This window comes from Taeniopygia guttata, chromosome 12 (genome assembly GCF_048771995.1).
Source record: "Taeniopygia guttata chromosome 12, bTaeGut7.mat, whole genome shotgun sequence".
NCBI classification, from domain to species: Eukaryota; Metazoa; Chordata; class Aves; order Passeriformes; family Estrildidae; genus Taeniopygia; species Taeniopygia guttata.
This window is the reverse complement of record NC_133037.1, coordinates 9,843,174-9,866,544: the sequence shown is the minus strand read 5'-3', so window position 1 is coordinate 9,866,544 and position 23,371 is coordinate 9,843,174. Positions and strand designations below refer to the sequence as shown.

General features: G+C 43.6%; 2 protein-coding genes across 3 annotated transcripts in view; both read right to left on the bottom strand.

The window, feature by feature from the left end:
• Positions 1-59: 59 nt before the first annotated feature.
• On the bottom strand, positions 60-11,697 carry ZXDC (ZXD family zinc finger C). 2 transcript variants are annotated; one of them, XM_072934750.1, is made up of 10 exons: positions 10,560-11,697; positions 9,954-10,106; positions 8,943-9,021; positions 8,687-8,817; positions 7,922-8,092; positions 6,683-7,368; positions 5,900-5,984; positions 3,958-4,130; positions 3,082-3,183; positions 60-2,251 (listed from the first exon to the last, which is right to left on the bottom strand). In XM_072934750.1, exons 1-10 carry the CDS (start codon positions 11,578-11,580, stop codon positions 2,162-2,164), a joined length of 2,691 nt encoding a protein of 896 aa, XP_072790851.1. In that variant the 5' UTR covers positions 11,581-11,697; the 3' UTR covers positions 60-2,161. The 2 variants fall into 2 exon arrangements, with proteins under 2 accessions (XP_072790851.1, XP_030139048.4); XM_030283188.4 differs by having other exon boundaries at positions 60-2,248.
• A 3,250-nt stretch (positions 11,698-14,947) lies between these two features.
• Positions 14,948-23,371, bottom strand: part of UROC1 (urocanate hydratase 1) — a 39,075-nt gene continuing 30,651 nt past the window's right edge. The window contains exons 18-20 of the mRNA XM_002194599.7: positions 20,893-20,974; positions 15,711-15,810; positions 14,948-15,190 (exon numbers count right to left, since the gene is read on the bottom strand). Of these exons, the coding sequence (XP_002194635.5) occupies positions 15,050-15,190; positions 15,711-15,810; positions 20,893-20,974 (323 nt within the window). The 3' untranslated portion in view covers positions 14,948-15,049. The remainder of the gene's footprint in view (positions 15,191-15,710; positions 15,811-20,892; positions 20,975-23,371) is intronic.

Here is a 23,371-nt window from a genome sequence, read left to right as displayed (position 1 = left end):
GCCAGTAACTAGCTTTGTGTCAGATGCATCCATGCAAAGAACAATACCCAGTGACAAACTGACCATAAAAAAAAAAGCTTTATTAACCCTTTTGCACCAGTTCTTCAAGGTATCCATTGCCAGCAATGGAGCCCAAGCCAAGTGATCCAAGTTTTTGCCCTCAAGAGGTTAGCACTTTACATTCACTTACAAAGCTGAGTGAGGTACATTTTCAGAAGTAGAAAGATTTGGTTGCAAGTCCCATAAAAAGATGGAGTGTTCCTTGGCCATTTTAATGGATTACAAACTGGTATGGTCCTTGAGAACAGAATAATGCAGGCATTGGGAGCTCAAGGAGTCTCAGCTTGCAAGGAGAGCACGGTGACCACTAGAGCAGGACCCTTCAGCACAATTCCTCCTCAGTCCTTCCACCTCTCAGGAGTGGACTCCATGCTGCAGGCACAGCCACCAGGTAGATCTCAAACCAGCTACCAACTGGTTTGAAAATCTAGCCTGAGAGGGTTCAGACTTTCCCTGGATGTAAGCTGTAAACTCAGAGTGAGAGGAACAGAGAGACCTCAGTGCTCAGTTAGGCTGAAGATAGAAAAATAAAGCTGGTTCAACCAGAGATATAATACTGCCTACAAATCAGGAGCTGAAGTTCACTGTAACCTGTAAGCTTTTTTCCTCCCCAAGTCTGCAATCAAAAAAGCATTTCTATGGACACATACATAGTTCAAAAGGCACAGGAAGTAAAAGCATTTCTGAACGACCTCATGTGAATTTAACATCAGTATAACTGTAAAATAAATAAATATGTGCAAGATTAAAAAGATCACAACGTTCCCCTCTGTGACATATTTTGTAAAAAAAAAGAAAATACACATACGTGCATACACCCACCTCACTGGGAATAAAAAAAAGGTACAGTCTTTTATCAAACTCCTATACATACTTTTACAGGCATTCAGAACATCACCATAGAAAACAATTAAATTACTACCTTAAAACATAACCAAAGATGTTTTTTTTCCCCTATACAACCCTATACTTATTTAGGTGTCTGCAATCCAGGTAAGTAGAGTACATACAACCTCTCCCCCCATCCCCAAGAGAAACTGCAGTTTTTCAGGGGCAAATCTTCCTGGGCAACAACTCTTTTCCCCTCATAAAATACTCTGACAACTGCATATTTTGTAAACCAGCCAGAAGCTCCAGGTGCATCTGACACTCTGGGATAACAATAAAGATCGGTGTTAACAGTGTTCAATCAACAAAACAAAAACACCAAACAACCCTAAATAAAAAGGTAGTGACCAGTTCACAGGTAACTTGGCAGCGGTTTATAGATGAGATAAAAATCAAGGTGCTTAAATTTACATGACCGTCAACATTCCTCCCAAAAAAGGGAACACAAAGATAAAACAAACCTCTCTCAGATGCTGTTGGACTCTTAGCAAATCACTTACAGTGAGTACAGTTCTATTGCAGTTTTCTTTTTCAAGTTTTGCTGGAAGAATTCAGCAAAGTATTTGGGATGCAGGAGCAAGGAAAGGGAGAAACTCAACATGAGCTACAAACTGATTCACAGCTAAGTTAACATTTAGAATCTAGCTTTCTAAAACAAAGATTTTAGAGCATTTCATTTTAATGGCATAGAACATTAATTTTGTTACATGTGACATTTTATTCTGGTTTTCTGCCAAACACAGGCCGAAACAATAATTATCTTTGTGTGTGGAAAACACTTGCAAAATTTAGCTCTTAATTTTGATGCCACTGGCTTCAGGGGGAGACCAATGGAAGGAAAGTTTTAACTGTCGCAGGCAGGATTATAAATTTGCATTTGTTAGCTGTAGAATACTTGCTTTCCTGTGAAAACAGTAAATATTACCTCAGTTTGAAGTGTAATAAAGTACTTCTCCCTGAAACAACACTGTACAGCAGTCTGCCTCAGCCTCCCAACCACCAGGCAGACAGAGTATCTTACACAGGCACATCAAGTGGAATTTACATTTTTAAAGAAAATCTTTCAGCTGCAACTGTCTTAAGCAAATCACAAAGAGTGCAACCATACTTCAGTTTTCCTACTTTTTGTATTTTCCTTGGAAAAAGACCCACACAGTAATCTCACTCTGTCATGATTGCCCAATTTGTTTTCAAGTACTGCTCTTAATAATCGTCATTCCAGATCCTGTAAATTTATTGTGCTTCCAGTGAACTGAGAGTTATCAGAACTTGCATCATCTTCGGTGGAATTGTGTGGTTCCTGCTAAAGCAAACAGACAGCATTAAGTACTTTCATTTCTAGATGGTTTCAGTGCTTATCAGCAAGATTATCCTGACATTTATTCAATCCCAGAGAAAAGCCTGGAATAGCTCAAGGGAAACCCAAAGCTCTTCCACTTCAGGGATCCACCTAAACAGTGTTGCAATAGTTTTTCTATGGAACACTTCAGATGAGCATTACTAATGGAAATAGATCTAAAATCAATTTTTCCTCCATTAACTCTCTACCGTGGCCAATAGGCCCAACTTCTCTCGTACTTATAGGTTTTGAGGAAAGTGCCCCTCCTCAACAAAAAAGATTTATTTTCTATCCAGGAGAAACCCACTTGACAGGAATAGGTACATTGCAGAGTCTATCAAAAATGAGGTCCCTAATCAGGCTTTTAAATTTAACTGACACTCCCCTAAGGGCACCACTCCAAAATCTAGGTTCAAGATTTATTTCCCACTTCCCAACTCCCCTTTCTGTTGCCTGCAACATTCCAATTCTGATCCTTTCTTGACCCAGCTAGAATCTGCAGGATGGGATCAGGAAAATAAGGGTGGGGCATTTCAGAAAAAATAAGTAACATTTAGTTATTCATTACTCAGTAACAGAAGAATAAAACCAACCACTGCTGATGTGTCAAAGGTTGGTAACAGACACAAGATATATTTGCAGTGCAGCTCTCTGTTTACTATTCTTAGAGAATGGAATTAAAACTCCCAATGGAAAACAAGGTCTTTTCATCAGGCAGAATGTGAGAGTGCTCACAGTAAACTGTCTTTATGTTCAAGCAAGGCAATAAAACCCAGTGGCTTGACATGCTGTACCTGAAGTATGTAAACAGGTAAATCCACTGTAAGCTGAGAATGTGACGAGGAAGACTGAGAGCTCAGCTGAAATGGAAGATCTCCCTCTCCTGGGGAATCATCCTGTGAATGCAGAAACATGATGAAGTTACACAACCCCCAGGTATCTCAGCACAATATGGCAAATTTCACTCAGTCTCACAATCTTAAAATATCTGATAAAGCCACTGCACTGTACTAGTAAGGCCCAGCTCCACAAAGATGTGGAAAGCTAACTGCAACTTAAATCTGAATCCAGCTCAGTGTACAACCTATTATCCTGTCCTCATCAGCTTGGAACACTGGCAAAATCTGAAGAGGAAGGAAGGGTTCCTCTTTCAACAAATCCGACACTCAGAAACATGCAACAAGTTTCATCAAGTTTTCACGAAGCTGATAGTGAACATGAAAGTTACAAATGTACACCCATCAAAAAACAGATCAATGGAGAACTCTGCCCACACGTCTCTCCACACCAGAGTTGTTAGCAATGAAGGAGAAGGAACTTTCCCTTTCTCTGTATACTACACAGACACACCTGGCAAAAAACCTATTACCTGCCATGCTCCACTAATCAGCCCCCACCAATTATTAGGTTATTTTGGGTTTTTTTAATTTTAAGCTTTATTTCAACAGATGAGAGAAATAACAGTTTAGGCTGAAACTTCTTTTTGCAGGAACATTTTCATGTCCATCTCATTTACTTTATAAAGAAGAAGTGGAATAATGTAACAATACTGCAGAGCTCAAGACTCCATCCAGGGGCAGCAGTACCTGAGTTCACAAACACTTAAATTCTTCCATAAATGGAAGTCAGGATAACAGAGAAGCTGAACATTTTTTCTCCTCAGCTCTTACCTGAAGAAGCTGAATTTGCACATACTGGGCTCCAGTGGCAGGGTCCCTTATTGTCAGCCCTCCATTTGGCAGAACTATGTTACCACCCAGTCGACTGCCGGGAGTAGACGAAGAAAAGTTGGTTGGGCTTACTTTACCACCCTTGTTTTTCCTCTGACCAGAACCAGATGCCCCTAAAAGAAAGCAATTTTAATATTTAGATGAATTTGCTAGAGTTTTCTGCTAGCATTTTTCAGCTTTTTGCAGCTGTTTGTACCACACAGCAAATGCCCACAGCAGTGCAATATAATTAAGCACCATCTGACAACTGCTAAAAGACAGAGAGCACTCAGCTGGTGAACTCCAGCTGCTGACTGAGCACCTTTTTACATGAACACCATTGAAAAACAACCAACTGCTAAGCTTAGGACCCTCCCCTGTGGTAGCACAGAAATATCAGCATATTTGTGGTGTTATAGAAAGGAATTAGGAAGTAGGATTGCATTTTCTGTTTTTCATTCTGCAACTCATCTCCTGAGAAGTCATGCACGTGATTTTTCTAAGCTGTAAAAAAAGCATAGTGAAGATCATTATTTACAGGAGGATTTCAAGGACTACTAGGTAGAACAGCCTACACAAGTACAACTACCATAACCTTAAGCATTTTTTTTCAGTTGAAAGCAGGATGAACCAGCTGCTGTATCACAAACCCTAATCAAAATAAATGTAAGAATACGGCCCTGTCAGCTCAGGTTTTTGTTTGGATTTAAAAAAAAACTGTAATAAATGAAGGGCTTGGATAACCTATATTTAAACACCGAACTTCCCTTTACAGTATTCACTCAATCTAGTTAAAACCAATCAGAAATGCAAGACTCTCTAGACCACTATGAGAGGCATAGCATACCATTAAGGCAACAGCTGGTGAAAAGGGGACTACTGGGAATCTGGAAAAGGAACAGAAACAGGAATTTTCTGAGGTCATCTTAGGAGTCATGCAAAGTGCAATCATATTTTTTAAACTAATGTCCAAAAGACACGTTTGATGATACATGCACATGTTTGATAATGTAAGGCCCCTTAAAACTAGCTTCATAAAGCACTTATCCTTCCATGTGATGATTTGCTGAACCAGACAGAATATATGTGCATAAGCATTTTACAAATACACAGACAAAACAGTTCTCAAATCAGAACTAATCTCTTAACTCACCTTAAAAACTATTCCCTTGATTTTCAGAGGAGGGAGGTCTAAGAGACAGCAAGGCAGCACTAAACTCACTCTATGATATTGATGTATCATAAATCTGTAATATTCCATCCCAGCCCCAAAGGTAGACACATCTCAAACACCTGAGCTTGTGCAAGTTTGGGGAACCATGACCACGTTTGAGCTGACAAAGGAATGGTTATTATTCACATCAAATGGCTCTGAGTCAAAGAAAGAGGTCACATCTGGAATCATGACCAAAACTCACCCTGAACAGGAATGTTCTACAAAGCTAAAGTATAAGAGAGAGGTTTGAGTATATCTAGATAATCAAAAATAAATTCATTAACATTGTTACTAAGTGAAGCACAAAGGCAAAATCTAGCTGAAATTTATGTTGTCTATACTGAGTAAAAGAACCCCTACATAAGACCAAAAGTATAAACAACAGAAAGCACAGTAACATAATTTTTAGTTTTAATAAGAAGCCAATGAAGAGGTGGACAGCTAGTGTCTTGTAATAATCAAGAAACACAGGACACAGATTTCTTTGTAAACTTCCTGTGAATCTGATATTCCACAGAATGTGGTTATCCTGAGTAACAGATGGTACACCACATGCATAATTATTTTAACTGTCAATAAACAGGATGGGACATTTAAGAACATTACTCAGAAACCTACTTCCACTGCACTGCCAAAATTACTCAATATTTTTATTCAGTAAATGTAACAGAACGAATAGCTTCTCACCTGTGCTGCTGCCATTCCCTTTTTGTTTCTTTTTCTTGGCCAGCTGAATGGCTCTATAGTCTGTTCTCGCAGACCCACTGCTCTCCTAGTAAAAGGGGAAAAGAGTAAAGCCCAGAGATGCAAGATTTATGGAATTAAGGACAAAACAAGATAATGAAAACACACACTAATAAGTTCTCAGATGCAGTTATCTTCTATGCTGCAAACACTGAATTCTAGTTTCCCCCGATCTTTTGATTAGAGTTTCAATAAATTCCCTGTATCTACTCAATATCTGGAGCTCAACAAGAAGTGAACTCCACATTCGTAAGTGTTCAGATTTTAAGAGTGCAAACATGCACTTCGTAACATAAACAAAAAGTTAAGTCTGCAATAGCACAGCGAAACAGAAAGGGAAAAGTACTTAAAAGAGGAACGAGGACTGGGATGAAAATGCTGCAATTACTGTTACAGCCCAAATCTTTTCCTGGAATGAAATGAACAAATAACACATGTAACATTTATTTTTGGGTGTCCTTGCAAATTCCATTTCAGATGGGTGGCTGCTTATTTTGAAAGGTTCTTCCTGAATTGTCCCCACCAGAATTTCAGTATTTCTTGGGACTTGTCACCACACTGAATCTACCTGTGAAAACACACTATTCAACACATCATTCTACATCTTTCATCAAAAGAGAGACAAAAATGCATGATCTGCAAAATCTGAAAGGTCTCCCTAGCCAGGAATATCCCCAAAGTCAGGCTGTCTCATGCAGGGGAGAAGTGAATACAGTTATTCCATACCAAAAACGAGCTGCCAGTCACTGTGCCAAGATCCATTTCCTTCTGTGCACTGTAACTCCCCGGAGGATTGGAGAACACAAACTGTGTCACTACTTTGCTGCCCTCCTGCTGACCAACCATATCTGAGATGGGTAGCAAATTCCGTTCAGCTTTAATCGGTGTCAGTAACTCAGGCACATTGGTGCTGCCGAGGCTGCTGGAAGGAGTCAAAGTGGCTGTGTCTGTTGTTAAATTATTGCTGCACATCAACCCATGCACGTCCTGACTGGAATTCCTCACTGACAGAGATGCCAGCGAACCCAAGGCTTCGGCATTGACAGTCTGTACATCATCCAAATTTAAGGTGCTTTGCTGTAGAACTGTTGCACTGGTTCCCAGCAGGAGAGAACTGTCCAGGCTCTGGGGCATGTCACTGCTGGCCACCAGGATCAAGGGATCAACCGCCTGGCTTAGGGAACTGTTACTGACAGGCAGGCTCCCCCCCAGCGTCGAGCCCACCGACGCCACATCGATCGTGACGATGCCAGAGTTCACCAGCGCCATGTCTCCTGTAACTCCAGAATTGTTACTGGACACGTTGGAAAACAGGGATACGAGGTCAATGTTGCTGAGATCACTCTGCCCTGGACTAGTGAGTTCACTGCTGGGGGTGAGGGAGCAGGTTGCTTCCAGCTGAGTTAGGAGATCTGGAAGAGAAGGGTTTGGTTACAAGACAGAGCTTCCACAGACAACGGGAACAAAAGAAAGCTTAAAATTCCATTAAAATCTGTATTTTTAGCCTACTAAAAGATTTAGGGAAAAAGCAGCCTACCAAAATAAGTTCATTCTTTTATTGAGAAGTATGAGTTATAAAAGCACTTGCCAAAAAACAACACTAACGCAGTGCAGGCTAAGTACAAGTTGTAGAGGACTGAAAAGGGTGAAAAGAGAAATCGTTTTAGTCCTTCATATTTAGTCATTCATATTTTACAGATGGCATGGAAAAGGACAAGCTTTGATTAATTGAAAAATGCTGCAATTTCTTGCAATTTCAGAGGTGAAGCTCAAGTATCACTTCCTGATACTTAGAGATCCCACTGAAAATTTTAAAGGAGGGTGAAACCAGCTTCAGTCTCAGAGAAGATTCTATCATTCATATCAATGGAACTCAGATTTCAACATCCGTAATTACACATTTTCCTTAATAAAACACTTAATTTTTCCACTGCACCCCCTGGTAGCCAGAGACAAATGCTTTACCTGGGCTGAAGTTATGCTGCTTGACCATGTGCGTTTTCATACTGTGTTTGGAAGTGAACAGTTTATTACAGCTGGAAACAGGGCACCGGGTCTTTAACGAGTCCACATCCTGAAGATGTTTTTTGGAGTGAATATACAGACTACTTCGTGCTGAAAATTTTGCACAACAGCCTGCAAGAAGATATATAAGGCTTTCAAGTTTCAAATTTAGTGAAGCTTCTCTTTAATAGTCATATTTAATGTCTTAACAAATCAGAATATCCTCTACTTGCTATTTTTCAGCACCTGTGCATACACTCAGAGGAACCACAAGAAAGTAAACCAGTCAAAGGGTAGGACAGTTTAACAACCTCTTTCTGACAACGTGAAACTCTTAAGTCATTCAGTGTAAAGCACAACCTTTTCACACTATGGCACCTGAAATTCTTCATGACAACTGCAGGAAACACCTGCAGAGGAGAAACAATCAAGTAGAGCTGCTTTACTTTCAAGAGCTCAATAATCCAGATCACACACAAAACTCTTTGCTTCTGGAGTCCCACTGAAGTGGGGAGGGTGGTCAAGCTACAGTATGAAACAGAGTTTGCTCTGTCATTCCTAACTCTGGGAATGATCACTTGTTCAAGACTTCTATTTAGTTTTACCTCTTCAAACCCTGTTAGAAGATTCACTCTTAATTGTTCCAGTCCTGTATTGAGCACTCATGAACCTTTAGACAAAAATACACACCAGTTACCAGAAACACATATGAGAGTGGAGCAATACCTTCTACTGGACACTCAAATGGCTTTGTACCCAGGTGAGTTATACTGTGTCCTTTCAAGTGTTCTGCTCTTGTGAAGGACTTCCCACAGCCTTCTACTGGGCACATGAATCTCCTGTCATCTTCGTGTTTCCTACGAGGGAAGGAAATTGTCATTGGCATGATTAAATCCACTACTGCTTAGCTAGTGGAAGAGAAACAAAGACAAGCAAACAGCCAGTGGCTTAGGACAGTATAATCAGAAAAAGCTTCCTTCACCTTTTATGCCTCAGGAGCTTGGACATACTGGTAAAAGACCAACCACAGCCTTCAAAGTCACAGATAAAAGGTCTTTCACCTTGAATAAAAAAATGTTACATTAATTATCTAATACAAAACACATACTGCTACTAGAAAATATTAAAGCCTGCTTAAGTTGAATTAATTTAAGACAAGACAACTTAACCAGCCCCTCCTGCAACGCACTTCAGAGTACTACAATGTCCCTTCCCCTTCCTACAATCTGGGCTTTCTTTAACTCCATGCTATTGCATCAGAGAGCACAAGTATTTATCAATCCACCTCATATCCTCAATGTGCTTCAATAGTCAGTGACAGCACTACTCAAAACAAAAACACAACTGAACTGTTTTTTCCTGCTTTCATGATCTACCACAATGTCTTGATTACAAGACTGTGAAGTATGTGGCATTGGTTCCATCACACCTATGAACTTCAAATGACACTTTAAAAAAACCTCAAAACTGGAAAACCACAAAACCAAGAAAAGAGAGGACAGTAGAGGACACACCAGTAACATGACAAGGCTGTATTTCAACTTTGCAGTGGTCCTTGCAAGTCAGGCATGTTTGCCAGAGCTGAAATTTATCTTCTTGCTATTCCAAACCTTGGCACGTACATTCCACATGTTCTGAGAGTTTTTCAGCTGTTTGTTTGTATCAAGAGTAAGATTTAAGCAACGTTTTGAACATCTATGAACTTGAGAATAGAGCTGGGATAGTTTTTTTCTGGACAGAATGCACAATGACAAAAGCCACATCTTTGCATGTGTGACAAAAGCCACAGCTTTGCAATGACAAAAGCCACAGCTTTGCATATGTGCATATGACAACTTGATTCAGTGACTCCTACCCCCAGAAGGCCAAGAATCAAATGCTTTCACTGACTCCAAGTAACTACTGTTACCCTTCCTGACTTTCAGATTTTCCAGCACACTGCAGTCCACTTTCCACATGTGCTCCCCTGTGTACAAATAATTTCTGTGAATACCTGTGTGACTCCTCATGTGGATTTTCAGTCGGCAGGCCTTGTCATACTGCTTGTTACAGCCAGGGAATGAGCAGGAGAACTGCTCTTGCTCTCTGAAGTGGGCTCGATTGTGGGAGAATAATGCACTCACTGTGATAAACGTTCGCTCACAGCCTGGGGAGAAAAGGGAAATAGCACATCTGCTTGGCAAAACTCGTCACTTTGAAAACTGCACTCTTTTCTCCCTCCCAGCTTTTAGCGAGGTAATTTCAGGATGTTACATCGGGGAAAAGGGGAAAAAACAAGCTGTGAAATCCTACACATTATTCACAGGAATTACAAATGTTCTGCCAAGGTGGGCAATCAGTATCGCCTGGCTTAAGGCGGCGTTTCACTGCACCAGCACGAAGTCACAGGAGGAAAGATACAGCCTCCTCCAGCTCCCAAACTTTTTCTCTTGGTAACTAAGGCGGCCCGGAGGAGAACCTTCCTTGACATTCCGGGGTACCACGAAGGGGAAGGAGAAGCGGGAGCAGAAGAAGCGAGGCGAGCGCGGCACGACCTGAGGGCAGGGACCGCAGTTTGTGGGAGGGGAGGGAAGGGAGCCCAGCCCCAGAGGCGGCTTACCGGGGAAGTCGCAGCGGAAGGGCCGCTCGGGCTCCAGGTGGCTGCGGCGGCGGTGGGCGGCGAGGCGGGCGGCGCTGGGGAAGCGCTGCCCGCACGCCTCGCACTTGTGCGCCGCCTCCTGCTCGTGGGCGCGGCTGTGCGCCCGCAGGTTGTACACGGTGGTGAAGCGCTTGCTGCAGCCGGGCGCGGCGCAGGCGAACGGCCGCAGCTTGTCGTGCGAGTGCAGGTGCCGCCGCAGCTTGTAGGCCGTGGCGAAGGACCAGGCGCAGCCCGGCACCGGGCAGCCGAAGGGCCGCGCCGCCCCGCCCCGCCCGTCCTCGCCGCCGCCGTGCGCCGAGAGCCGGTGCAGCCGGAGCTGCTGCTTGCGGGGAAAGGCCTCCCCGCAGCGCGGCTCCGGGCACGGGAAGGCCGGCGGCGAGCGCGGCCGCGGCCCGCCCGGCGGCTCGGCGGGACTGGCGGCGGCGGGCGCGGCGCCCGCGGGCTGCTCGGCGCCGGGCCCCAGCGTCAGGACGCCGTTCTCGATGCGCACCAGCAGGCTCTGGTTGTTGATGGTGATGGTCCCCGAGAAGGCGCCGTCCTCCGCCCCGTCGCCGCCATCGCCGCCCGCGGGGGGCAGCGGTGCCGGCGGCGGGGGAGGAGGCGGCGGCGGCGGGGCCGAGCCGGGGGCCTCCTCCGGCGGCTCGGCGGGCGCCGGGCCGGGCTGGGCTCGCCCCGCTTCGCCGCCGCCCGCGCCGGGCTCGGCCACACCGCGCACCACGTTGAAGACGAGCAGTAGCCCGTCGCTGTCGGGCGCGGGCCCCGCCGGCGGCGCGCTGGGCGCCGGGCTGGTGCCGGGCTCCGGCTTCTCCTCCAGCAGCAGCACCGGGAAGCTCACGTAGAGGCCCGGCGCGGGGGTGCTGCCGGCGGAGGAGGCGGGCGCGGCGGGCGGCGGGTCCCAGGCGGGCGGCGCGGCGGGGCCGCCATGTTGCGCGGCGGGCCGGGCCCGGGCCGCCTCCGCGGCCGGCAGCCCCTGCGTTTCCATCTTGGGGGTCCCTGTAGCAGCGCCTGAAACCGGAGCCGCGGGGCGGGGCCGGCGCGGGCCGCAGCGGAAACGCGGAGCGCGGAGTCCCGGAACGGGGCGGCGCCGGGGAAACCCGGATAGCGGATCGGCGGACGGGACGGAGCGGGGCCCGGGGGGGGGGAATGGAGCGGCTCCTGCGACACCCGGCGTGGCACCGCTGGAGTCATCGCAGCTCCTGGGGATGTGCCGATGTCCCCGCCAGTGGTCAGGGAGAGCCCAGAATTAGTGTCGGAAGGGACCTCTGGAGATAACCCAGCCCAGCCTCCCTACCAAGGCGGGGACACAGGTGACAGAGGATCACGTCCAGGTGGGGTTTGAGTGGCTCCAGAGAGACTCCGCGCCCTCCCCGGGCAGCTATTCCAGTGCTCAGTCACCCTCAATGTAAAGGTTTCCCTCGTGTTGAGGTGGAACATCTCCTGTTTTAGTTTATGGCCGTTGCTCCTCATCGTGTTGCTGGGCACCACTGAAAGGACTCTGGCACCATCCTCTTGTCACCTACCTTTGAGATATTTACATGGATTCATGAGATCCCCTCTCTCTTCTCTAGAATAAATAAGCCCCACAGTCCCAGTCTCTCCCCACCAGAGATCTTCAGACCCCAAATCATCTTTGTGGCCCTTCATTGAACCTTTCCACTATCTCTGTGTCTTTCTCATACTGAAGAGCCCAGAACTGGACACAGCATCCCAGATGTGGCCTCACAAAACAGAGGAGAAGGATTGTGTCCCTGGATGTCCTGTGCAGGAGCAGTCCTAAGGGTGCAGCCACACTGAGAGAGGGAAATTATTTAGCAAAGCACCCTGCATACCATGAGTGGAAATACGGAAACAGCACTACAGGCCAGCCCTGGGCAATGCAAAGTCACTGTTCATGCATGACCATGGCACAGCATCACCCAAAATAGAGCAGCACCAAAAAAAAGGGGAAAAAAAAAATCCTACAAATTCAGCTAATGCATATATGTATTTTAAAATTTATTCTTGGGCAAAGCTTTCTCTGGGAGAACGTTCAGCTACCTTATGGCTCTCAAACACTTAAGGAAAAGGTAAAATTATCCTGTATTTGCTATGGAAATTGACCAGTTCCCTGCTGCTGTGGGACCGGTGAGCAGTCCCAGCAGATGGTGCTGTGATCCTGCTCCTGCTCAGATTATTCCTCCTTTCTGAGCATCAAACCTTCTACAGCCAGGTTGAGCTCAGGCCAAGCACACTCGCTCCAGGGAAGCTGGAGCTGTGGGTTCACCCAGAGCTCCACTGGGTGTAGGTCTTCCCTGTTCTTGGCGGCCCCAGCCATCCCAGTCTCCCTATGGAAGTCTTTGCAGTGGCTTCCTTCGTGTTCCTAGGAAAATACAGGTCTTTTAAGCAATAAACCCGAGTTTATTGCTTAACACAAAGGTGTGTCCCTGGCTGAAGGATGTAAAACCTGTCACCAAGCTCCTGCCTCCATCTACAACCATGCACAAGGTTGTCAGGATAAGTGTCTGTGTTTTAGGTAAGTGTTAAGGTGCTGAGATTCATAGGAAGGATGGTTCAGCCTGGCGAGCTTGAGACTTCAGTGCACTGCACACATTCGCTGATTGTACATCCCAGATCAGATCTGATGCAATGCCTACAGATGGATGGATTTCAAACTCCCCTCCCTGTACTGGCTTTGTCCAGCAGTGAGGTCAGCTACCTAAAAATGACATCAGCACCCCCATACAACAACAGCCTCTTCACAGTCTCAGCTTCTCTGCACACAAGTAGAGGACAGATAAATCAAGGCTCAGCAGGGCTCAGAAAGGGAACTTTGCACCAGGGTTATTTATGGTTTCTGTGTGCTGGAAAGCCCCTGCTATTTCATCCCTGACAGCAACAGGTTAGTGTTTCTCTGTGCCCTCCCAAAGGTATTATAAACCTCAGCCAGTTCACATTTTTAAGTGCTTGAGACTTAAAGACTGAAGTAGATTTAAACATATACATATGACTACATACCACATCATTGAAATAAACTCCAGTGAATAGTCATACATAAGACCAACTGCTCAGCAGTTCACTGCCTTTTGTACCCCATTTTGCCTAAACTCATCCTGCCTCATTAATAGGCTTCATAATCTGAATTTCAACTTGTAGCTGTTTATAGCACTCATCCATGAGGGTTCTGTGTGTCCCTGCAGGCAGTCCAGCTATAAACTCCCAGGGAGAGATTAAACATGGCTATACTGGTAAGGTTATGTCCTCTGGGCAATAAGGCTACTAGGACAAAAATAAGGTTCTTTTTGTGCCTGGGATGTAAAGATGAACATGCTGGCAGGTACCCCAGTACTGAATAATACGAAGGTGAAGAATTTGTGATAAGTATTTCTTCAACATCTTGTCTGTGGTGTATTTTCCACTCAGAATTAAGGTGAGTCTATGGGATAGCTCTACACAGCTTGGTACTAGAAAAGCCAGTGTATTTTCTGGTTGTTCCTCTTGACAAAGCAAGAACCACCAGTGTTTTTGGGCAATGAAAATTAGAGTAGTTTCACACAATACCAATACCCTAACTTTGGATCCAGTCCACCGTGATTATTAATAAGGTAATGCATAATATATGTCAAAGCAAAGGCTGTCAAATCTGCCTGACAGCTACTCCCATCTCAATCATATGAATTGGCAATGTGGGCGGGTTTTTTCCATAACGTAAAGCAATTCCTATCAACTGCAGATTGCACTTCACAGAAGGCTCAGTTTCAAGCAGATGCCAGACTCTCACTGTTCATCTGGAGAGAGGCACAGTACGTGAACAGAGTAAAGAACTCGTGATTCAAAAGAAACGCTTCCCTTTCTTGGCAGCAGAGGCAGTGCAGAACTGCAGAGTGCTCACCTGCGCTACCCTGGGCTCTGGCAGGGCTGGAGTTTCACAGACTGCAGCTCATCACACCCCCTCTGCAGCAGCAGGGCAGCTTTATGTGTGGAACACCCCTTTCCATTCCAAAGGGAGCTTGAGTGACATTCCAGAGCAAGTCTACAGGGCGAAGGGACTGCTGCCACTGTGTTCACGTCAGAATGAAGCCTGTGTGCTGTGCAAGGACCATGCTTAGCATCAGACAGGACAGCTAAGAATTACTTTTGTACATTAGTTTATATTTTATCAGGAAAAAGTGACTGTTTCGTTGTTGGGGGATTTTTTCCCATTAATTTTCAGGGAAAAAATATTCCCATTCCTTTCCCATCATGAAAAGTTTCTTATTGCAAACATTGTTCCAAGTATGTTGGTGAAAAGACCGTTCCTGGTCGACTTGTCACAAACACAAACAAATTTGCCCCGTTCATAAGTTAGAGAGGAAAAAAATTCACATGGAACAGACTTTTGCAAGGCTTTTATCATTTGGCCAGAGAGCAAAACAGGATATCAAGGAAGGAACTTCAAATATATCTGCAGGAGCAACATTGCACGTGGAGTACCACTAATGTTTTACTGCTTGCTCCAAGATGTTCTCATCCAGCACCTTGTGAGGCAGAGTCACCCTCAGTGTGCCATTTTCCCTCATTGCTTGGCAGATGGTTTCGTAAGCAAAGGCATTTCCCGACCAGCAGCGCCTGGCGACCTGTCAGACAACAGAATGAAGGGTGTAAAAATCAGACATTTCTCTCACCACACCCACCTTGCACCATATTTGTGCAAAAACTGGCCCCCAACTCGTGACAATAAATCTTTCAACCCTCTGCCAGTTTTTAGTTTCCCTTCTGATTTTGCAAGTGATTTTTGCAATACTTCATTTTTATGAGTAGTATTTGAGTAGATGTGGTACTTTTCCATGTATAACATTGGACAGATAAACACTGGTAGAGCCAGGTACCTTATAAACTTAAAAAATGCCCTCACCAAAAATAATTGTGCACTCCATCCCAGCTCTGTAAAACCTGCACTAGATTTAGATAACAGTATCATTTGAGCAGCAAATGCTTTTATAGTGGGATAAATATTTTAAAAGGAAGATGTCTTTTCAATGCATTTTCAACTATGAAATCAAAGAGCCAATTCTCTGCCAGCATGTAAGGATGAAATTATACTGACAGCTAGAGAATAAATTAATATTAAAGTATACATGTATGAGTTTTGCTTACTCCATTGGAAACATCCCAGCTGAGCATCATCTTAGCTCGTTCTTCAGCTTCCTTGGACCCATCCAAAACCAGACCAAATCCCCCATTGATCACTTCACCCCTAAAAAAAAATGTAAAGAATCAAATAAAAATAATTCAAAGCAATACCACCACATTTACAGGATTTGTTGGGTTGTACTGCAGGAAGGAGGATGAGAATACAGAAATTATTCTGGATAAAAGGCTATCAGTGATGTTTTATAGTTACAATAAAAGAAAAAGAGTGTTTCAGGCAAAGGCCTAGTTTCCTGACCTGCAGCAAACCTAGTCCACCTTTCTTGTAATGCCCAGCTGGGAATCAGGATCTGCTCTAAGCAGGGATTCCAAAAATTAAGATTGCTCAGTATCTCCTGCATCCTGCACTATGTATTGGCTCTAAATACAGGTGGAGAAAGGTTAACAGATCTGATGGGCCAGAGATTTACCTGTCTCAGGGTGTTTTTAAAGGTTCAACTCCTCATGTTTGCTACACTACAGCTGCCATCTATCCAGGATCGTGAGGGTGACAGTGTGCTTACAGCAGCAGGCAGATGGATCTATTTATATTCTCTTGGGACAAATGACAGAGCATAAGCATTTTATTAAAAAAGTGTTAACCACCACTTAATGCACATCTGCCTCAATCATTTCCAAAACCATCATTCATTTTGTATGAGATACAGAGATGTTTAAAGACATCAGTGCCAACTTTTCAGGAAGCAGACTTACTGGCAGAAGAAGAACAGAAATACATTAAAATGAACAGATTATTCTTGGGGGAAATAACAGTCTGGTTTTAAAGGACAGGGAAAACACGTAGAGAAAAACATCTTGTCTGACTTCAGAATCTGGCCTGCTGGAGCTCCCATTCCATGGCATATGGTGAATAGTGGTGGATGCAGCTGGGAGATTAATCTTGCTGTAAATCTGTGAGAGTTCTGGCATTAGAGCTCAGCATCAGCCATACCTGAGGGACAGGACACATCATACAACAGTACACTGCATGAGACACTAATGGAAATCCCTGGAGGCAGGATTTTGTCCTCTGAGTTTTATAGTTAATATAAGTTTACAAAATTTACATAGAACAACATCAGACATGCCCATTAATCAGATAGGAGTTGAGAGTCTTCCAGTCCAGGAAGGAATTGTTTCTTAATGTGTATTTTCTAGCAGTAACTTGAGCTTCTGAGGAAATAGGGAATTGAGGCTAAACTAGAGCTTCACAGACCTGAGTTCTACTTCCTGAAACTAGAGCTCAGTTCTCTCAGTTTCAATGGAATGTTGTTACTCAGGTGATGTTAATTGCCTTTCTACTACTACTCACGTACAGTACCTGTGTGTTATCACAGAGCTCAGCAAGGAACTCAGGGCTCCAGATCTCACCATCATCACATCACATTTATTCCCTGGACTCCATTCACTTTTCCATTATCAGATATGTCACTATTATAAATGCATTTTCTGTTGAAAGGCACAGTTTTCTTGAAAGTGACAGTTCTAACAGCAGAACATCACTTAATGAATTAGTTTTTTTAACTGGAAAATTTGAAACAAAGTCATGTTTTCAATTGAGATGTTTGAATATTGTAAGATCTGACTCTTCAAAATAAAATTATTCTTTTTGATTGACACTGTCAACTCTTTTCAGCCTAAAATTTAATTCCCAGGATGTTTTTACTGTGTGAAGTCTTTCACTAGTTCTGCTCTTAGTCTCATCTGGGAATGAATACAAACACCCAAACATCTGTATTTCTTGCAAATTCTACTTTTTGAATAGCTCATGTTGTTACTGTCCTCTCCAAAAGAGGAGACTAGACTGGATGACAACAAATGTAATTGTGCCAGGGCCATTTAGTCCACCATACTCTGCTGCTCCTGTGTTCAGAGACCAGAGAACAGAGCACTACTCTCTCTGTCAGAGTTCAAAGCCAAAGAAACCCCAACCTCTGAACCAGTGTTTTATAAAGATATTCCATAGAGGGAGAATTCCTTCAGTGGCAAAAATTCCCTCTGTCCACAGAATCCCAAAGAGCATCATTTGAAGCTTAGGCATGAACAAGGAGCATCTGATCTATTTGCACTTGGTAAATTTAGTGCCTTTCCATCGATTTCCATGGAGTTACTCCAGTGCAAATCAGAATCACTCACCAGGGTCTGTTCTACTGCCTAAAACCACACCTACATTAAATGCCAATGTTTGCTATGATGGATTTTCTAGAAAAACTTCTCTCTGCCTTCATTAGCATTGGGTCACGTTTTCAGGTAATTAAAGAAACATGTGGCATTTTGACCTAAGCTACCTCCTATAATTTCCAGATGTCTCCTCCTAAGATGATCAAAGAAAACAAGGCCTCTCTCACAATCAAGATGTCACACTGTCAACAGTGCAGATGGATTCTTAAATTGCATCTGCCTTTTTGTTACTACAGGTTATCCAGGCTCTATGCTAATACAAATTCTGCTGCAAACAAACAGGCAGCAAAAAATTAATAACAGTCCTTTGCTGTAATTATAGTCAAGACTATGTTAATCTTCAGTCTCTCCATCTCTCCCAGAGTACATTGATGCATATACCAGCTAAATAAGTATTAATCCTGCCTTTATTGTTTGTCCCACGAGGCTGTAACAGAAAATAAAGCATGTAAAAGGCACTTGTGCATTCTCAATGGGAAGACACAGCAAATCTGCCAGCAGTTCCAGGCAAGCCTGGCCTCTGCAGGAAGGACTGGCAACTAAAAACAGTCCAGTTATCCATTTCTGAACTCCCAGGGCAGAATCTTGCCAATGACAACTGGATTTCTCTCTAATCACATGTATTTTTGTTTATAAACGTATATAAACTTTCACATTTCCAAATCAGCTGATGACAAAACGAGTTTATCAAAGATGTAGAGATTTCTTTATGGCAAAGTCAGGTGGATTTTTAGCACTCCAGAGAAAAAGCAGAATAGGGCCAGTTAAAAGCATCTATCTTCTCCAGGCAAAGAAAACCATTTTTTTATGGTTGGGGTTTGTTTTTTCTTCTTTTTCTTTAAAATACTCCTCTGTCTACTCAGAAGGCAAAGGGGTGCAGCCCTTTCACCTGCCAGGGTGGTGCCACCTCAGCCAAGCCAAGCAGGGGCACCTGCCTGGCCTGGCTTTAGGGGCTCTCCCTGCCAGGGCATTCAGTGACACGACATGGCCACCACAGCTGAGCCTCAGCACCGTGGTTTGTTAAGGCTCTGCAGACACACACCTCATTTTCTGGCCCTGCACTCTTCACTGAGGCACAGTAATTTAATCACGGAGGGCTATGCTGCTCCAAGAACAAGGCATGCGGGTACTGTTCTGCCATCACAACCCCGCAAGCAGCCATAGGAAAGGACAAAAAGGAGAACCAAACTCTGTTTTCTCCAGAGATATTTTGATTTCAGTGAATGGCCACACTCAAATTTTCTGATGCATTACATAAATTACAGTATAAATCTGTTCTGCCTTGTGGCAAGGTTTCTTTTAATGATGTAACTCCGCTTACAAAACAACTAGAACAGTATAATTGAAATTGCAGTGTGATCAGGGCCAGTTTTCTAGAGCTAAGGGCAGTCTCACCATTCAGCCAAGCTATCTTTGAGCAGCACAGAGGACTAAAAGTGTCCTGGAAGGATCGGCCTGAGAGAGACCAGAAAGGAATAGGATAATTTGTATCCTTTGAATTAGCATCTTCAAGGCACAGAACATTCATGGCATAAGCAATTATTTTAGCAATTCTAATAATTATAATTATCACAAAAATATCCCAAATACTTTACAAAACATGTTATGAAAAGTGTTTTCTTTGCTTGTATTTGATAAGTAGATATTTTAAAATGTTAAACTCAGTGGAGGAAATTTAGACAGAACTTGTCTGCTACTACCTCTGGAGCCTCAGTCTGAGATGACCAGAGTAGGGAGACATTCTGGTGTGTGTTTTCCATTCACAATTCTGGAAATTGTGAATGAAATCATGGCTGTGGGTCCTTATCACTGAAATCAGCAAATGCAAATCTTCATTCCATGTGCTTAAGTCCTCATAAAGTTTTCTTTTCCAGTTGTTCAGTTTTGCTCTCCTGTACCCTTCTATACAGTATTTATGTCACAGAAATCAAAGGAATTAAGAGTACAGAGAGGGAGTTCTTCAACTGACCTGAAGGGATATTTTCTAGATTCAGCCCATCCAGATGAATAACAATTATCATAAAATGCCTCTGAGGATAACATCTGCTGCAAGTTCTTTGCCTTGCTGGTTTTAGCATATTCCAGCACTGTTTGAAACAGGGAAGTATGAGGGTTCACCACAGTATTTAACAGAGCTGTGCCTTTCTAGATTGCTGATACCACCAAATGAAGACATGACTGTAAAATGGGAGAAGCTTGGCTGGAATATGCTGGAAAGCACAAACCAGAACTAAAGACTTCAGTGTGGCCAGGCTTTCCCCACGTCCTGCATCTCTGCCAGTCCAGGTAGCCTTTCAGTGACAGATGGAGGAGATTAGTTTCCATCTCCATAGAGAATATTTCTTTCATTCTGCTTTTCTCTTTAGGCAAGTGGCTTAGTCCTGCATGTCATGTGAAGGAGGTCTTTAGTTCAGTCCTTATTTGGCTGTGGTCTTTAATGCTACCCAGGCATGAGCAGGGAGAGAAAGACTGGGGGGTTTGCTGGCACTCAGCTGGTTTGTCTCAATAACCCCTCATGCACTGCAGCACAGGAGCATTTCTATTGGGGTCCTAAGGTCACAGGTTTAAAAACAGCTTGAGAGGAGACCTGAACATAATCCATCCACTGACACTCTGGCTGTGCATGTGTGAAAACAATGCTGGAAGCAGGACCTGTTCAAAATGACCACAGCAGACTGTCCTTGTTCATCAAATGAAGTTCTTCAAACTGTGCTGTGGCCAGTGTTCAAAACACTTTTTCTGGACATATGAGCATTAATTAGAAGGAGAGTCATATAGCACCATACTTTGCTTTATAATTTGTCCTTTCAGTCCTTGATTCCAAACCCATCCTTCCCACCATCACAACACAGTTCTCCTCTGGCACTGCACATCTTTTCTGCAGCTCCTGTCTCCCTTCCCCACACACATGCACAGCAGCAGGAGCAGGATCCAGAGCCCAGCTTTAGGAACACAAACAAACTCTCACCAGCCAACTCCACCCCCGTTGTGCAGCGCGACCCAAGTGGCTCCTCTGAACGCGTCTCCCACGAAGTTCTGCACTGCCATGTCTGGGAGGAGAGCAAAGGTGTTACTACCCATGGGCCACGCTCATTTTTGTGTTGTGCTGCTCCCTCCTTCCACCAACACCTTCGCTGGGGCTGTGGGAAGGCAGGGTTGGAGGCAGGTTTTACTCAAAGGTGTTCACTGAACATCTCAGTCCTGGGAGGAACAGGCAAGAGAGATTTGTCTCACTCTGCCCTGACTTTAGAGGAAGCAAATGCAGTTTTACACTGGTGATTCCTGCATTTGTGCTCCAACACAGGCAGCCTGCCACTCTTCAGCTCTGAGATCCTTCTTCAGGGTGGAGAGAAATACAATGCACTCCTTTGGGATACCTCAGCCATGGAAGAACAGGCTGGACACATCCATGTGTGTGGATTCAAAATGGACAGGACACCTGGAACACTACACACCTTGCAGTTCTCAGAAGTCTGAAATATTTTCAGATCACAGTGCAGAGTTACTTCAGCCATGTGCAGAAATTCAGCCTAAAGCTAAGGAGTTGCATTCTGTGGGCAAAGTTGGGATGAAAATTATATCCACCCCAGTTTTCTGAACATGTGGGAATTTTACCCTGAACAGGTGAGAAGGTTTGTCTAGAAAAAAACCCAAAGAAATATAATTTAACAGACAAATATAATTTGATTAATGCATGGTTTCCACTGAATTGTTCACTAGAATTTTGTATATTCACTGCAATTTGTGCTAAAGCATACACCCAGAGAGGTGGAAAGAGGTGCACAAAGAAGATAAGAGTAAAATGTACTGAAAAGATCCAGATTTAATTCAGGAAAGATTCAAAATATGGCAATAATTTGCCATATTTTTTACCAGGAAAAAATAAGAGAAAAACAACAATATCCCCACCAGCCACATCTGCAGACCCACAGTTATGTGCCTGATGGAAAAATTAGTTTACTTAAGTGCTAATCTATGTTAAACCCTTTCAAAGGCTCCATTATGGCATCTTTTATCTGACGTTATGTCACTTTAAGAATGCAATTATCATAATTACAGTGCTGTCGAGATTGAATGGGAGAGATCTAAATCACCATCTTCTCTAATGTACAGATTTTCTCCTCAGCCACTGGTCTGATAAGAGTGGAGGTTGGACAAGGAGTGAACTAACAATGCAATAACTTGCTGCTCCTTGGCTTTGATAAGGGTCATTGGCTGCAAATGCCTGTGCTGAAATACACTTCCAGAGCAGCAATGACCCATCAGGCTGAGGTACTTTAAAACAAAATGAGACAAACAAACATTCTGGAAATGTCCTGTGTGTTAAAGAGGAGCAAATTTCACCCAAACCAGCTCAAAAATTGTGTTGGAGCAAGAGGATAGATGGAAGAGAGGAAGACCTAAGATGTTCTTTTATTGTCTCCAGAGGCTCATCTGGTAGAACAGATTTAGGCCTGGTTTTAAAGACCAGTGATATCAGTGGTCAACAGGCTTTAGATAAGCCCTTGAAGAAGGCAAATGGATCACATAAATTGCAAAATGCAAAGAAAACCACAAAGCATGATGAGCATTGAGGTTCAGCAAGCCTTGTTTCTATTGCCCTCTTCTGAGGGCATTGCCTGATGATTACTTATGTTGCTAAAATGGAGATATTACTTTGAATTTCTGTTCTCTGTGCAGCTGCACCATTTTCTCTCAGCTTGTGAGAAACAAGCATTATTCAAGGCATCTATTTGCCCTATTAAAACTAGCCAACATGCTCAAAAAGTGTTCAAGTGGCACTGATGGACACAGTTAAAAGCCTTATTTCATCAGGAAATCCAGTTAACAGGGAACTTTTCTCCTTGAAATTGAGCAGTAATTTGGTTCTATTATCAATTCACATAATGGAAGTAATTCAATATGCTCAGCTTCCTCTATCAATTTCTCTTTCTACAGCAGCAGATCCTCCAGTCTCACACCTCTTTGTGATTGTCAGCTCGTGAGAAACACCACTGGGCTAAAGCTATTACCCTAATTTCCACTTTGCAGATGGAAAATTGAGGAAGATTTAAGGTTAAAAAGTGCTTCATCCATTTTTTTTAAGTCTTCAACCTGATATTTCTTTGGTTTCTTTCTCTAAAAGATGGTTTCACAAACTGAAAAGCAGAATCTGGTTAGCTCAGGGAAGTTGTGCAGATTTAAAGTGTCCTTTCGTAGAGCAAATCTACATTATTTGCCCACAGTCACGCTTTAAGTGAGCAGCAAGGCCTGGCGTTTATTCTTATGACTTTACTATCAATATTTCCTCATGACCAGAAAAGTTCCTTACAGAAACTCCACACTGCTTTCTTCAGGCAATGGAATGAAAACAGCTGTGCACCTCTTTGCTTTAAGTAAAATATTATTATAAACCTGATTTTAATCTTGTGGATTCCAAGGAAATATGGCTGTAATCAGATCACCTG

Coding starts and splice junctions, on each gene's coding strand:
- ZXDC (XM_072934750.1), bottom strand. CDS start 11,580: ATGGAAACGCAGGGGCTGCCGGCCGCGGAGGCGGCCCGGGCCCGGCCC. Junction 10,107..10,559: donor CTTCCGCTGCGACTTCCCCG/GTAAGCCGCCTC, acceptor TTTTCTCCCCAG/GCTGTGAGCGAACGTTTATC. Junction 7,369..7,921: donor GCAGCATAACTTCAGCCCAG/GTAAAGCATTTG, acceptor CTTCTCTTCCAG/ATCTCCTAACTCAGCTGGAA.